This window comes from Sprattus sprattus (genome assembly GCF_963457725.1).
Source record: "Sprattus sprattus genome assembly, chromosome: 8".
Lineage (NCBI taxonomy): Eukaryota > Metazoa > Chordata > Actinopteri > Clupeiformes > Clupeidae > Sprattus > Sprattus sprattus.
The window spans coordinates 14818624-14832766 of NC_137927.1; the positions used below are offsets into that span (position 1 = coordinate 14818624).

Sequence of the window (14143 nt, forward strand, 5' to 3'; positions counted from 1 at the left end):
AATGACACAGGACTGGACGAAAGGCTAAACTTCCAGATATTTTTGCATTTGCTCATAAAAATTCCGTATTTCTCCACTGCTAAAAAGGAAAACACACACATCCGTTCCTCTGTCCGTTCGGTGCAGGGGCTGGGTTTGGATGGTTTTTCGTCTGGGCACACACTTAGGGGACACAGATCTGAACAAAATGTCCTGGGCAATTCCAGCAATGCTGACATTTAACAGATACTTGAAATTGTACAAAACATTAAAAATGAAACTTTATCTCTATACAATGTGTGTGTTATGGTACAGGAAGCCAGATACTAACATTGCCTGCCAACAGGTAAAACTGAATCATAATACTGCTGCATACTTTAGACACACACACACACACACACACACACACACTTAAATTCGGATATGTTGGTGTGAGACACATGAGAGGGAACTAAGGTTATTAACTGTGCATCTGGGGGAGGGCTGTATTTTACATGTGTCTCATAATGGGAGAGTGAAACTGAGCTAGAAGCTCACAAAAACAGAAACAGAGACAGAGAGAGAGGGGGGGGGGAGAGAGAGAGAGAGAGAGAGAGAGAGAGAGAGAGAGGGAGGGGGTGTAACAGAGAGAGAGAGGGGGGATGACAGAGCGAGAGCGAGAGAGAGAGGAGGAGGAAGAGAAGGAGGAGAAAGGGGAGACTCAGAGAGACTAACTGTTGGTCCCAGTGAAAGAGAAAAAAAAAAGAAACAATGGAATCTCTTTCCTCTGCGCCACGTTTCCCTCCTCTTTCCTGTTTGTGGTGTGTGTGTGTGTGTGTGTGTGTGTGTGTGGTGTGCAAGTGAGAGTTTGTCTATGGGCAGCAAGGGCCTCTGGGAGCGTGGCAGCTGCATGATGCGTGCATGTGTGTGTGTAGGATTGTGTGTGCATGCACACATGGGGATTCATGAGACACACATACAGACACAAACACACACCCCAGATTCAGAGGGGACTCATGACAGATACACACAGACACACACACACACAGACACACACACACACACAGTCACACACACACGCACACACAAGTACACAGAGACTGCTACACAGGCTGACTGAATTGCCCTGATTACATTTTCAAACTCTCCCTCACCTTTCATCTACCCCTCTGATGTTTTGGGCTACGGTCATTTGAGAGCAGCACAGTGTAGAATAGCAGTGAATAATTTGTTTTCATGAAAGCCCCACCTGGTTGAGGTAATGGTATTCTTCAGGCTTTTTGAGATGGAACTCCTTCTTCTCCTCCTCAGTTGATCCTGCCAGCAGGTAGTAAAACACATGGTAGTTCCTGAAAAAAATTAATAAATCAGCGATCACACTAATGATTCTTTTGGCAATGTGTCTGCATGAAGTAAAAGTATGCGCAATATGCATGTGATATTCTACAGAGCATTGTGTGCACAGTCTCTCTCTGTCTGCGTGTGTGTGTGTGTGTGAGTGTGTGTGTGCCTAGGCTTTGGGCTAGCCCCTGCACCAGCAGTCTGAAGTCAGCAATCCATCTCAGTATGGGCCTGCTGTACGGGGCCTCTGGGGCCCCCACTGTGTGCAGGTTTAACCCCTAACTCCATCCAGCAGAGCCTGCTCCAGTCAGCCGCTCTCACACCAGCTCTACGCCAGCACACAAACAAGCCTCCGAAACAGCCGTGAAATCACTGTCATTTCAGAACGACGGAGACTAAAAGGCCAACACCACGAGAAGAAGAATGAGGATTGACACTGTTTGGTACAGTTATTACGATCAAAGACTTAGCTGTGGCGATTTAAGTATTTCAGGGGTACAGCTCTAAAAATACCTCTCTATTCAATGCCACTGAATCCTTTTCAATAACACAACTTTGGTACTTCTAGCACATCCTAATTACACAAAGTTCACAATGTTGAACATATGTTCACAAAGTGAACAACAAATAAAATGAGATTTCATTAATAAACCTTCATGTTAAAACTAGCATGATGTTTTAAGGTTTCCGATGCAGTGACTCCCAGTGACACTGGGTTGTGTAAACCCTCCTCTTTGCACAATGTGTCAAAATGATTCATTTCCAGACAAAAGCGGAACAGGATCCTCCAAACTCAGGAAGTCTTATCTGACTGGACCTCACAGTCCACCCTGCTTCGCACAATACGTCAGGGGTTTCTACAAGGTCCCCAGACATGAAAGCCCATCTAGGAGGGTCCTGCGTGGAGGTGTCTTGTTGTCGCTTCTGTCTGAGTGAAACACAAGCTGCCAGGAAAATATAGTCTGGCGTGTCCCATAAAAAGCTTCTTTACATAGCATGTTGGTCTTTTTTTCAACCCTGGTGCCATTGAGCTTTGTAACTGTAATGATGACGGTCTCTGAGGTCTGCTTTAAGCTGTCTGAGATGTTATGTAGCAGCATGTCTTTGTGTGTGTGTGTGTGTGTGTGGTGTGTATGTTAATGCATACGTGTGTAACGGGCTTGACTGGGGGGACTGTTACCATCTCTCTAGGCTAGCGTCTGCTTTGAAAACACACTGACTGCTGTGTGGTGCGATCATTCCCACATGTTATCGTTCACACACAGAGGTAGGTTTATCCTCTTGCTACCAGCCCAACCAGAGCTTCTTTGTGCAGACAGACTGGAAAACGTGTTCCATCTAGTTTCGTCTATGAGGCATGCAAATCTGACATCCTGGCCTTTGGACTCGACTCAACTATGCTTTCTAAATAGATGTATATTCCCCGGGATTGATATGCTTTCTCACAACAGCACCCAGCATTATGCCATCGCGTGCTACAACTGTAAAATCACTTGAGCAGTGGAAAATAACACGTAAAATATTACCTCTCATTGTGCTCCTGGTACACCAGCCTTGATTTCTCCAGCAGATACTTCTCTACATAGGCCCTGTAATACACAAGGGTTTAGTCCTGAAAAATGTCTCAGCCATTTTTACAGATTTACACCTGTCTAAAAGTAATGACATGATCATTTTGTACGGTTAGGCTATGTGTGGAAGAAAATGGCTCCTAACCTTAGTAGGAAAGCAATGATAAGAAACAGGTGCAGTTTTGATGAAATGTGCAGTATGGTGCTGATTGCCAAGAATCCACTTACCCTCGAACAGTGCCACTCTCCTGGTAGTTCACCTGGATGAATTTGCCAAAGCGACTGGAATTGTTGTTGTGAGCGGTCTTGGCATTTCCAAATGCCTGCAAAAGTCAAGAAAAAGAGAGAGAAAATGTTAGTAAAATAATCCACACACACAAGAAAGCCTTCAAGTTAATTAAGATATTTGGACCACTCACAGGAAGTGTTTCAGTTCTAATTGGTTATAAATTATGAATTCATTCATTCATTCATTCTGTGTGTGTGTGTGTGTGGGGGGGGGGGGGGGGGGGGGGGGGGAAGTAGTAGTAGTGGAAGTAGTAGAGTGGTGGGTCCTGCAAATACGCAAAACAATTGAGAAACACAAATCATTTCCATAAAGCCATCAAGCCTAACAAACTGCTTCCGTGAACCTTACTCACAATTACTGACCATTACTTGTTATCATTTGCTTAACATAACAACACTGGGTTTAGGATATGCCCCTGTGATTTGTTATCTGACAGATAGCAAACGGGAGGATGACATATGCTTGATAAAAGAGAAAAGGGGAGTCACAACACCTCCAGCCTCACTGAAGATTCAGACTGATTGTATTTGCCTGTATGATACCAACCAAAGGCAAGATAAGTTCAAGTCTGATCAAATCTGTCAGAAATGGGGAGTCCATTAGATCTCTCGATAGACAGATTGATCCATCTGCACTGGAGACACGGAAGTGGAACTAGAAACGCGAGGAGATATGCGTAACGTGAGCCGAGTGAGCCGCTGGAACGTGTGTGTGCGTGTGTGTGTGTGTGAGTAGAGGGGAACTTTAATAAGACGGCCAGTAGTTTCCCCCTCAGGCCTGTTTGTGTTGAACGCCTGCCTGCAGGGGAAGTAGTTATTCAGCGTATATACAGCCGCACGGTTATTTGTAGCTCCACCACAAGTAAACAAATTCCTTCGTGAAACACTTTGAGCTGCCCCTGCCCTTCTGGATAAAGGGTGAGAAAAAGGAAGGAGAGAAACAGAGAGAGAGAGAGAGGGAGAGAGGGATGGAGAGATAGAGTGAGTGAGGGAGGGAACAGAGAGAGGAAAAACAAGCCGTTCAGTCACCCTCTTCTCTTTCTTGGCCCTCAGAAGAACAGCTCCATCGGCCAGATCACCTATAGGATTGCGGTACAGTGTGCCATGCAATATTGTCAAGCAATGTTGCACCGTGCATGCTTTCAGGAATCAGCCACCACCACACACCACCCAGCTCTGACTCAACGCTTCCAGAAGCCTGTGGACATTCGTGTGGGAACCCGAGGCGCTGGCTATGACCACATTTAGAGCAGTACAAGCCAGCAGACATCAGCCGACCGGCAGACATCAGATTTCCACTGCGAGCGGCACAGCTGGACCAAACAGGCCAACGGAGCAGTCCAGCACAAACAGCTCACTACCACAAGGCCATTCCAACAATCTGCAGACGGCTAGCGTGGTGAGGGCCCGGAACTGGGACTGGAGACATCACCCCAATTGCAATGTCTAAATGAAACAGACTGTGAGGTGAGGGTGACTACGCGAAGATGAGCTGCAGACAGCACTCCCATTCACAGATGAGACGCAGGTCAGTCGAGGTAGCGAACTGTATGCCTACTCTGAAGCCTGATAAGGGACTGGGTTGGGGGGTTACCTCCCATTTAACAGTGCTTTTCAATGGAGCAGAAGGAGGCAAAGTAAGGACATGCATGTCTTGCCAAATGGCAGACTGAGCAACATTCCTGGAGCTTGCTAATTTGCTTGACACTCGACATTCCTCGTTGGTGCCGAATGAAATCCGAACCTAGGGCTGTTCAAGAAAAAGAAAAAGAAAAACTGTGATTTATGTGTTGCTAATGTGCAGACATCCACCTGGAATTTGTAAATTCATCAGTGGCTAAAAGCGGAAGTTTCAGGACTGGTATGTTGACCGTACATGTGAGAGCCCTCCCAAGATGACGAACAGGGTCACGATGATGGTCACTTTCAGTCCTTTAAGTGTGAGACGCTCAGCCACTGAGCCTGGACCCACAGGGGATGGTGGGTAAAAGGGTCTGACATACTCAGACAAGGGTGGGGGGGGTGGTAATACGGTCCCACACAAGTGTGCAGCAGATGAGTGACATAAAAAAAAAAAGATAGAAATACACCTCTCATAACTCTCTCCAGCCGAGCAGAATACATCAGGGACTGTTTAGCAAACATATTTTGGGGGAACTCCAAGGAGGTCATTGAGAGCGAGACAGAGACAGAGAGAGACAGACAGACAGACTGACTGACTGACAGACTGCAGGAGCAAGGCAGCATCATGTGTACACTTCTGCCAGACAAATAATCTCTCCCTTCAAGATGATACCCCAGCATTGCCGAGCAGCTCTTTCAGTTTCTGACACGTGGCCTGAGTATCAGCCCTCAGCCAAAGACCACAGGAGGGGGGAACAGATCGTGACAAAACAGAGCCTTGAAACAGTCTGTGCCTGAGAAACAGCCGTGTCTATGGAGCACATCAAAACAAACAGCTAACAGCATCATGGAGATCAACCAGCTTTCAAGGTCAGGTACCAGCCCTGAATTCGGAGTGGAGCTATCACTGGTCTGGCACACATGTAACTGGAAAACAAATGAAAGTCATACACCATGTGCCATACTTGAATATGGAATGATACAGAACAATGGAATAGGACACTTGGATGACATACTTTTGAAATATTTTAATGAAAACAATCAGCAAAAAAGAAAAAGAATAAAAAGAAACCGTGTGTGATTCTGGTTTGCACGGGGTCAGAGTTTCCATATGTCTTGTACAGCTGTTTTCAAGTTGAAGTAAACAATGAAACAAGCAACCTAAGAAGACCTAAGATTGGCTGAAAAGATACTAACTGACCATCACACCTAATCATATTCCACTTCAACCAATCTCTTCATGCACAGTACACGCACATGTGCATGGCATTCACACAAGGAAACAATCCCCTCGGCCACACCCTTTAGGTTTTCCCTACGACATGCTCTCTTGCAGAGGGGGAAGCATTAAAATAGCTCGCCTTCTAAGCCTGAGGCGTCCAGTGGTTCTCCATGACATGCTCTCTTGAAGAAGAAGCTTAAAATCAGCTACTCATTTAAGCCTGAGGCGTTCAGTGGTTCGAGGAAATGTAGGCTACAAAGGGGCACCCACAGGACAAACAAAAGCTCACTGCCCCGTCTAATGACTTCACAGGCCAAAATGACTCCAAGAATGTCACAGCAGCCTCCTCTGTCCATATGACCCCTTCCCCACTTAAACTGTAAGCCTTGTTGAAAACAACAATGCTATTAGACCCATTAGCCCGGGGACAAGATGACGCACTGTCATGCGACGTCAGCCCTGTGACACATGGTTTTTCCCCCTTTTTGCCATTTGGATCATTCATGTGTATTTCAAAGACGAGAAGAAAAGTCTCCCCCGAAGACATGTGGCATGGAGAAGCGATGCCGTTTAAACAGCCAGGAAAGACATTCCTCCATTCTGGCAGAGGGAAAAAAGCCTTTCAGCTTCGTGATTCCATACGGCTGAATATTAGATCACTGTGTGGGCTACACTCATGCAGTCAGCGGCCGATCTTGGGATGATGGGAGCAGTGCCGCTGTCACCTCACATGACTCTCAACCCAGCCTCCCATTGAGTCAATACGCTTCTGCTCCCGCTTGGGCAGGCAATCAGGCCAACACAAGGTCATGCAGCGCTGCGTGTTTGCACTTGCGCATCTCAGCACAGCTCATCAAGCACGTGTTCCACAAACAAACATGCATAAACACACACACACACACACACACACACACACACACACACACACAAACATACAAAAACACATTACAGTTTGATGAGGAACAAAGGAGAAGCCCGCTTTCACAAGCTTCAATGTGGCAAAAATCAATGAGGCCGCAGAGAGCCGAGTGTGATCCAATGAGGCTTTTAGTGTGTGACCTCACTGGGTGGCTCTTTAGCGATTCAATGTCTGGGCTTGGCCGAGTTACCGCAATTGCTGTCAGTAGATTATATGTAACTGTAGTAAATGGCGTGGCTTTATAACATGAGATAAGTCCATATCCAATGGCATCATTAGAATATCATTTCCATAGCAAATTGCATTTGCTCTGCAGCTTGTACCGCAGGGTATACAGTGTCTAAGGCTTAACCAAAGCAATGCCCATCACAGCAGTGTACAACAAGGGTATAACTTTATATAGATTTTTTTCTCCACAGGGTATTGACTTGTTACTGTCTAAATATATTAGAGAAGATACTGTAGATTATAGACAAAATAGACACTGGTGCACCCATTTTAAATGCAGGATTGAACCGCGTATTATTGCATCACTTGGTAGGTAGTTTATAGTCTAATCCTGGAAAAACGAAAGTGAATACACTCTCTTACATCTTTGTGGTAGAAACTCCAACACTTTGCAAATTGGGAAAGCTTATGTTGAAACACTGAAACATGTCATAATGAAAGCTTTGCTCATGGTGTCTTGACTCGTCAGCTACTTGTGATACTCAGCACTCAGTGTGCATATGATAATCAATCTTACTCTCTCACTTTCAGTATCACTGGGATTGGGAGGAGGGTTAACCAGGCTGTGGCAACGGTATCGAATGAAGAATCAGCACTAATGACTCCTGTACCCTTCGATTATGTCTGGGAAAACTGAGTCAGGTTTTTACGATGAAACTCGTTCATGTTGAAACCTCCCATTCCCAATCTCTTCCTCTTCTTCAGATATAGACGTGCGTACTACCACAGAGGATGCAGAAATCACCCAGTATAACAAACCACTTCCACATTTCACGGGGTTCATTGCTTTGGTGAAGGTAAGGAAAAGTCTTAGTGTAAAGCACAGCAGGAACAGCATTTGGGGACCGCCATGTAATTTAACAAATAAAGCTGCAGCCTCTGGATGTAATTAAAGTCTCCACCCAAGCTAAAGAGTTACACATCAGATGGTGGCCAGACCCAGAATCCTTGCATGCAGATCTTTGCACGCCAATGCGACTGTGACCGTGAATGAGTCCGTTTTGTCAAGAATTATGAGCATATGCAGGTGCGCATTTCCTTTCCCCTGACGAGATTCCCACAGCATAAGAAAATGTCCTCGAATTACAGCTAGCCAAGGTATGATATACAAACTCTCGCTTTAACATCCAAGACAACCAATAACATTTTTCTGGGAAACAGAATACTGGACAAGACGATGTATTAGTAATTGCAGATGATCAAGCAACTTGGATGGCCTTGTCTACAGAGCCTACACATGCGGCTCATCTTGTCTCATGACAGACCCTTGAGGCTAAATATGAATTCAATTAGCAAAATTCCAAACCAAACAAAACAGGAAACTCTTCCAAATCCTGAAAAAAGTGTTCTAAAAGGCTAATTCATATCTTACTGAATTGGGGACAGGGCTACGTTACAAATGTAATCCATTTAACAAAGGTCAATCCAACTATGCACTATATCATTTAAAAAGACATCAAATCAAATCAAAGCATTTAAACATCATATGGTGGTAGATCTGCACTAGCGTGGCCTGCGGATGCTTTGAGAGAAAAGCAGCTGCGACCTTCGAAACAACATGGAGAACATTCCCCCAAACTACAGCTAGGACACAACTGCAGCTGGTCCCTCTGTGGATCCGTACATTAACCGAAGCCAGCCTCAATCTGCTCGAGGAATTTTTCAGTTTGGATCCGTCGTTCCACAGCTGAACAATAAACAGCGAGAATAGGCATAACTGCAAGCATCCCAAGCAGGGGGAGTGAGGTAAACATGAACAGATTGAAACAGAAAGGATAAGAAGAAAAGAAAATGGCGCATACGTAGATCAAGATACCCAGACCACAGCCCCAGAAAGCAGTGGATACAGTGACAGTAAAGATGAAAGAGGGAAACAGATACTGCTCTAATAACGAAGCTGTGGGGCACTAAAAGCCTCCATCAGTCTTGTGGTCAGGCATGTGCTACTAGTGGTGCCTTAGAGCAATTAGTCATGGATTGTAAAATAAAAGTCTATCTTCATGTTCATGGCATGTAAGGAACCAACTTCTTTTTTTAACCATCAAATAGCTTGGTCATTTGACCGTGACATTTTTGGGGAGAGAGCCACCAAGATTTAAATAACAAACGGGGGGGAAAAAAGCAATTGCAATGTTTGTGAAGAGAGAGAGACCAGAAACACTCCTTTTGGCTCAAAATGACCATTCAGAAATTCTGCTAGGTTGAATGAAAGTATCCCTATCATTGAACCTTGACAGCGGATGCAGGGCTGATTGAACAGAGCCAGCAGGACGCCAGAGTTCTCTCTGGTTGTTCTGGTTCAACATGTCCATTCACACTGGCACTCAGGAGATGAGACATGCAGCATGTCATATCCTGAGTTGTTCACCCTCTTACTGGACATAGAGTAAGCCTCCTCTTCTCAATGAACATATTTCTCTGAATTCACCATAAATGCCTTTCTCTCTTAGAACAGAGTCCATCCTACACTCTACGGTCAGCATTCCCTTTCAAGAATCAGTTTGCTCACACAACCATTTCTCATTTTCTTTAGATCTTCTAATTAACCACTTCCGCACACACTGAGCTGTAACCACTGAAGCATGTATGAGCACAAGACCAACTTTTTCCAAACACAGTCACTGTTTGAGAGCAATGAGGCACTGACCATTGAAGTAAGTTGCACTTCCTGTTGGAACCTGTAATGAAATGGCCGTGTGTCACTTCCTGTCACTCCTTCAGAGTACAAACACTGGCCATGTCACATTCTAAAAGCCTAGCGTGCATCAGCCCCAAGGAATAACATGGCCGAGATGTGAGGGGTGATTGAGTTACGCACTAAAAAAGCCCCAAGGATGATTGTCCACGGTTCCTGTGCGAGCCATCTCTGCCTTTTAGCACTACATTACATTCCAATATCAAATTAGTGCTCTTAGTATGAATTAGGATGCTTTTGATGGTTTGCAAAATTAGGAAGAGTGATTTATGTGGTGTTTTGGGGCCCCACGGTGTAAAGAGAAACCTCTCCACACAATTACACCCGGGTGCGTATGACGACTTTACTCCATGATGATCACCCTGAAGGCAAGGCAATCCATCATATCAGTCATAACCATCGGTTAAAAAGGAACACACCTGGTGCATTATCAAGAAGTGCTGCCAAAATCTGATTTATTCATATAGAACTATGGAGAAGAAAAGAGAAAGGAGAATATCGATCCGCTGCAGCCAAACTCTAGGCGACTAAACTGCACACTGTAATCTGTTTGTGAATCTACGCCATGGCCCACTGAGGTGCTGTGTTTCAGCCAGAAGTGTGGTATAAATGTTTAATACCTATGTGTGAATCTGAATCTCACATGAAATCAATAATTACCCAGCTCTGGCCAGCCCACATAACAAATGAAACAGGCTGCTATTACTCATGGTCTCGCTGCTTGATTCTTAAGCAAGCATGTTTTAGTCCTAATTGGTTGAGGGCCCGAATCAACATAAAAGTGTGTGTGTGTGTGTGTGTGTCAGAGGAGGTTCTTCCATTGAGGAAACGGAGTAAGAACCTCCCCAAACTTTTTGAGAATGTATTTTTGAAATTGAACTGTCTAAACTCCTTTAAAAATGCAGTTTGATATCAGTATTTAATACTATGCATATTATAATTTGTTTCCCTGAGTTAAAATAACATTAGCACCCCCTATCGTAACAAGAAATTACTGCACGGAGGACATCCTCCCTTTGGCTCCCATTGAAATCAATGGAATCTGTCTCTGATACTGGCGGTTCTTGGGGCTCATTGACTTACATTGCCCAGGGGAGGAAAGACCTCCCTAGCGTCTGAGTCTGCGCCAACATCGCTTAACCAATAAACAACGGATTTGGCGTTGGAGGGAGGGGATTCGACATTAATACCGAAAGAAGTTTCCCTCTTCAACCATTCTGCAGAAGGATATTATCGATAACATGTCACCCTTAAAGATTGTTGTAGAAAGATTGCAAATAAAGAGGACGTGCAATGGAGAACTAAGATATTGTTCATGTTTTATTGAACAAACCGTTTCATTCATTGAGCTACAGAGAGAAGGTTAGTATCAAAACAACAGGGAAATCTGTTCCAAAAATCCATGTCACTAAACGTAAAACCGCTGCCGTATAATACTAACTGGTAGGCGAAATACTTATAGCTCACTGGTACCATAAAAAAACAATCGACTGTACTGTTTTTTTTAAATCGTTCATACACTTATTGTTAGTCTGACTGTTCACGTTCAGCTGAAATTCTGAATGGAAATTGTTAATGAATGTTTCAGAACGCGATGTGTTTCGTAATTAGCCTACTTGTAATTTGGGCATTGGCCTCATACTAGGCTACTTTGAGTGATAGCTGTAATAATCTGGCATAATCTGATGTTAATGTTAATAGTTCTGAAATAATGTTCTCTTACTTGTTGCCTTTGTTACTTGTTGTTTAATATTGTGGAAAGGATGTTAGTGAATGATTCAGAGCATGATGCATTTTAAATGGCATCACTTTTGGTCTTGTGTCTTAATTTTTTTTAAACAATTTCAGCTTAAAATAAAATTAGTCAAATAATAACCTTAATAGCTTTAGTAATTAAGGGGGGAAATAGGCCAAATGGTAGGCCCAACATTTAGAATTTAGTTTTTCAAATCAAGAGTAGGCCTGATTTGACTTATTGGCTTTGCATCCTTTCATCTGGCCTTGTCTAGTCCAAAGACATGCTACCCACCAGCTTTTTAAGTACAATGGTGCTACACTGGTGGCTTTGTATCAATTGTATCCCTGCCTGCTATTTTGTAGTACTGTAGGCCACAAAAACACCCTGAAACAACTTGTATCTCACATACTTATGCCACCAACGGAATAAGCAGGCCAATGACAACCAGGCGCACAGTTCTTCCTCCCTCACTTTAAAAACCACCAGCCGCCACTGGTGTGTGTGTGTGTGTGTGTGTGTGTGTGTGGATGTGTGCATGTATGTGTGTATGAGAGTGTGGTGTGTTTTGAGAGCAGGTGCATTGAGGTTTCCAACAATCTCTAAACTGTAGGTGGTCGCCTTCTGTTTGAAGTCTTCTGCCCGACATGTTGGATGAGTGAAGAATTCCCCCTGCCAGGGGTGGCCGTTGAAAGGGGAGGATGTTTACCGGTCAGCTGTGCGCTCCCCCAAAAGCAGATGCTGACAGAGAGAGCAGGGCGCATAAAGAATTCCAAAATTAGTGTAAGCTGAAGCCTGGGCTTGGGCTGCTGAGGATGTGTGTGTGTGTGTGTGTGTGTGTGTGTGTGTGTGTGTGTGTGTGTGTGTGTGGTAGGAACAGTAGGCACCTTGTCACTGACACCAGTTGAGCAATGGGCTTCAGGATTAGCACAAAGACAGAAATCCTCCACAAGCACGATGCACACGAAGGCACCCTCCAGCCGGACAATGCTCTGCCTTGTTAACTCTTCACAGCACTCTGTGACGGGAGCGGACGGCAGCATACAGTAAGTCACAAATGAACCATGCCATCAGTTCAGTGAGTCGCGATGACTTAATGGCAGCATTTTCCAAGCAGCACTGACGCAGGGTCATTTTCTCACCACGCCAGGACCCCCACATCCTGGATTATTCACATCACTAACAGGCACAAGTCCCCACCCTTGGCCACTCCGACTTCTCTGTTGAAGTTATGTTAAAAATAAATATCCTCTCTCTCTTTCCCTCTCGCTCGCTCTTGCACAGGACCTAGTCCAATAACATTTGATTTGGTTTGAACTTTTGACCACTCTTATGTAACAGTATTTAGTTTCTTAAGTGAAAGCGGGGTTGAGTTTCACTGGTACTGTCCAGCCCATTCAACGCGCCAACACTAAAAATAAAAAAAATCTTCCAAACACATCTACTTATGAGGAGAGCGAGCCTCTGCATTCCCTTGATCCAGACTAGCGCTTGTGACAGCACACAAAAGGGGGGAGGGAGAACCGGGTTGGAACATGAATGGCGCAACAATGATGAGGGTCAGGTTGAAGCGAGAGGATCCTTTTTTTGGCCACAAAGTTCCCAGCGCATTCCGGAGCAAACAATGGCATAGTGTTTCTTCACAGCAATGTAACCAGAGCAAGGCTAGCTTGTGCTCGTAGGGATTCTGTGGCAGAAAAGACACAGAGAGGCCAGAATAAAACCTGTTTTGTGAAAACCCGAGCAAAACTCTCTTCTCTGTGCTCCTTCCTTGACCCATCTGGAGCTTTTGGAAGACAACAGGATAGCTAAATGCTACCTTTATTTTAGAGTATTCATTTTCACTGAACTTGTGCTCTCCTGTGTATCACAAAGGAAATCAATGACCATGACTGTAAATGAATGTGTAACACAGCTGACAGGTTAAGGTACATGTCAGATCCCTGCCTTTTAAATTTGCTCTTGATCTTACAGTCAAACATGCATTTTGCTGTGACAACTGTACCAGTCCTCAAATGGGTTGTGATCTCACCAAAAAGGTAACAAAAAGGGGGCTGTGCCATTTTTGATAGGTAAAAAGCTAGGAAGTTTCATAGGTTAAAAACACTGTCTATAGGATCATAAGCCAATGGAACACGCCAGTTACAGCACTTGTGGACACAGGAGAGGAGGAAGTAGCAGTCAGCCGCAGGCGAGTTGAGATGCGGTAGCTCCCTTTCCATATAACGCCAGTCATAAAGGGAGCAGCGGAGGAAGAAAGGGGCCATTCAGTCGAGTCATCGATCCGGCACCACAGCCACAGACACACAGACAAACACACACAAACACACTTACAGACACACACACACAGACACTTACACTCATACACACACACACAGACAAACACACACAAACACACCTCCACACACACACACACACACACACACACACACACACACACACACCACACACACACACACACACACACACACAGTGAGAGAGAGATAGAGAGAAAGACCAGTCAAGTCGATCAGCATTCGCACCATGCTCAGCCAGTCCTTTCCAGTCACCCACCGACCTCACC

General features: G+C 44.7%; 1 protein-coding gene across 1 annotated transcript in view; it reads right to left on the reverse strand.

Annotated features, from left to right (window-relative positions):
• Window positions 1–14143, reverse strand: part of myo9aa (myosin IXAa) — an 85008-nt gene that overhangs the window by 46725 nt on the left and 24140 nt on the right. The window contains 3 exon segments of the mRNA XM_080843712.1: window positions 1208–1307; window positions 2826–2888; window positions 3099–3193. Of these exon segments, the coding sequence (XP_080699838.1) occupies window positions 1208–1307; window positions 2826–2888; window positions 3099–3193 (258 nt within the window).